Source organism: Condylura cristata, unplaced genomic scaffold (genome assembly GCF_000260355.1).
Source record: "Condylura cristata isolate star-nosed mole 26May11 unplaced genomic scaffold, ConCri1.0 scaffold00094, whole genome shotgun sequence".
Taxonomy (NCBI): domain Eukaryota; kingdom Metazoa; phylum Chordata; class Mammalia; order Eulipotyphla; family Talpidae; genus Condylura; species Condylura cristata.
The window spans coordinates 123,764-126,702 of record NW_004567195.1 but is presented as its reverse complement, the minus strand read 5'-3'; the positions used below and the strand labels follow the sequence as shown (position 1 = coordinate 126,702).

Sequence of the window (2,939 nt, the reverse complement as noted above, 5' to 3'; positions counted from 1 at the left end):
CTGGCTACCTACTCTGAGACTGAATTGTCCCACTCAGCTACTGGCCTTCCCAAAGGCTCAGTTCCTTTTAAGGCCACCGCGATTCTCTGCCCCACTGAGTGGTTGGCCATCGGGTTAGGCAGAGCATGGACACATCTTGACACTTGGACCACGACGCGGCTAGCACGCCAGAAGTGAGTAGTGTTGGAAAAGTTTACGAAGCAGAAGCCAGGTATTCAGGACAAAAGCAAGAGACAGGGACACTGCTGTTTGCCACGGTGTCCAAGGTGGGCCTTTCGGCATCAGCCCCTTGAATGTTCGGTTTTCTGGGGTGATCTGTCACCTGCGGGTAGTGTGTTCCTTCTCTAGGCTGAGGAGCACCCTTTTCCTGCACACTGGACCCTCTTCTGCACAGCACCTGTCCCCTCTCCAGGCACCATCCTGCTGCTCTGCTTCAGTTCACCAAGGCCACTAGGTGGCTTCACTATGGATGCAGCAGCAACAGCACGCTGTTCTCTGCTCTCCGGAGTTACTGTATTACTCCGGAAGATGTGGAGCCAGTCATGTTGTGGGGCAGGTGCCTGGGTCATCCTGGGGACCTGGGGGACTGGGCTGCAGGTTTTGATTTTAGTGTCTACATGCCCCTCCAGCTGGGACGCTGGACTGGAGGTGGTCATGTTCTCCTGAAGGTCCTCAAGGTGGGGGCACGGAACAGAGATTGACTTGTGCTCCTCGGGTACCTGTAGCTGGAGTGCTGGCAGAGAGGTGACCCCATGCATTGGAGGGAACTCTGGCTGGGGCCTTGGCACAGGTGTTATTTCATGGTCCACATACTCCAGCTGGGGACCTGTCTCAGAGGTAGTCTTGGGCTCCCCATGGTCATCCAGGTGCGGGACTGTCACAGAGGTAGTTTCAGGTTCTCCGGGGTCCTCAAGCTGACCGCCTGGTTCAGAGTTAGTGTTGGGCTCCCCGTGGTCCGCCAGCGGGGGACTTGTCTCAGATCTAGTCTCAGACTCCCCACGGTCATCCAGTTTGGGTCCTGTCTCAGAGGTAGCGTCAGGCTCCCCATTGTCTTCTAGTTGGGGGCCTGTCTCAGAGGTAGTGTCAGGCTCCCTGTTGTCCTCCAGCTGAAGGCCTCTCTCAGAGGTAGTCCCGGGCTCCCAGGGATCCTCCATTTGGGCAGTTGGCAAGGAGGTGTTCTCAAACTCCCCAGGAAACGCCAGCAGGGCAGATGGCACAGAGGTGGTCTCTTGCAACCCGAAGTCCTCTATTTGGAGTGCTGGCATAGATGTCCTGGATTCCACGGGTTTCTGCACCTGAGAAACTGGAACGGAGGTGGTCAAAGGAGCACCGGGTTCATCCTGATGCGTGGCTGGCATGGAAGTAGTTCTGTGCTTATTTAGGTCCTTCAATTGGGGGGCCAGCATGGAGGTGTTCTCATGCTCCCTGAAGTCCTTCAGCTTGGCGGATGGCAAGGAAGGGCTCTCGTGTTCCCTGGGCTCCAACTGGGTCACTGGCTTAGAGGTTGTCTTGGGCTCTCTGGGGACCTCCAGCCCCAGGCTTGGCACAGACATGATCTTGTGCTCCTCTTGTTCATCCAGCTCAGGGACTGGAACAGAGGGGGACTTGTTTTCTTTGGGATATTCCAATTCAGGGACTGGAACGGAGCTGGTCTTGTGCTCTGGTCCTGACATGACTATTCTGGCCTGTTCCTTCTGTTTGAAGAATTGTGTCCACATGACACAGAGGTTTTTTTTTTTAAGAGTTTTTTTTTTTAGAGTTTTTTTTTTTTTTTTTCCAGAAAGGCCGGGCTGAAAGTTGCATTCCCTGGAAGGACCGACACAATCAGACCCAGAGGGATGGAAGCGCTCCCCCAAGATGGCTTGTCCCCGCACCTTCTCCTCTTCCTCCTGCTTTGTGGAGCACAGTATTAAGTAGATGCCCATGATGTAACCATACCTCTGCTCAGCCACCGCTCTGTGCACCTGATCCCATTTAAACCCAAGAGTCACCATGTGCTCTATCATGGCCAGGTCAACGTGGTCGTGAGAGTGCTCTCTGAGAGACAGGAGTCCCTTACTCTTTTTCGCCCAGGGATGGTCAATGATGGTGTCCATGTTTGCCCGTTTCTGGGGGTCAAGCACCATCATCCTGCTTAATAGGTCTTGGCACTGGGCAGACAGGTAGTCGGGCATGTAAAAATTGCCACTTACTATATGTTCCCCAAGCTCCCAGAAGTTCTTACCCAAGAACGGCAGTGATGCAGTCACCATCTGATACAACACAACCCCGAGGCTCCAAATGTCTGCTCCAGGGTCATGGTAAGGCCGGTGAAGGTACATCTCAGGGGCAGCGTACTCCTGGGTGCCACAGTATGTTGTGAGCAGTTGGTCAGAGAACTGCATGCTGAGCCCGAAATCTGTCAGCTTAATGTTCCCCTGATGATCCAACAACAGGTTGCCAGGCTTCAGATCCCGGTGCACAATGCCCTTGGTATGGCAGTGGTGTAGCGCCGACAGGAATCTGGCAGAACTTTCTCCGGGCTTCACTCTCCTACAGGCGCCCGTGCTCTGCAGGTAGCTCAACAGATCACCGCCCTCCATATATTCCATTACCAGCACCAGATTGCTTCTTCTTTCCACTACCTGGAAGAGCTGGACAATGGGCGGGTGGCTGAGCACCTTCAAGCTGAGCACCTCCTGCTCCAGCGACACGAAGCTCTTGTGTTTGAAGCTCTTGCGCTTGATGATCTTTATAGCCACCAGTGTGCCTGTCAGCTTGTGCCGGGCGAGCTTGGCATGGGCGCCCTTCCCCAGCGTCTTGAGCACTTCATAGTTTTAAATTTTAATATTCCTTTTAGTGCAGACCATAATGATGGGGGCTGGTTTCACCACACTCAACACTCCTGAATGCTAACGGCTCTAGAATCCTAACAAAAACTACCCATTGAGCTCACTACA

General features: G+C 53.9%; 1 protein-coding gene across 1 annotated transcript in view; it reads right to left on the bottom strand.

Annotated features, from left to right (window-relative positions):
* Nucleotides 1-344: 344 nt before the first annotated feature.
* Nucleotides 345-2,939, bottom strand: part of LOC101621783 (serine/threonine-protein kinase MARK2-like) — a 62,877-nt gene continuing 60,282 nt past the window's right edge. The window contains exons 2-3 of the mRNA XM_012734907.1: nucleotides 1,875-2,806; nucleotides 345-1,694 (exon numbers count right to left, since the gene is read on the bottom strand). Of these exons, the coding sequence (XP_012590361.1) occupies nucleotides 345-1,694; nucleotides 1,875-2,806 (2,282 nt within the window). The remainder of the gene's footprint in view (nucleotides 1,695-1,874; nucleotides 2,807-2,939) is intronic.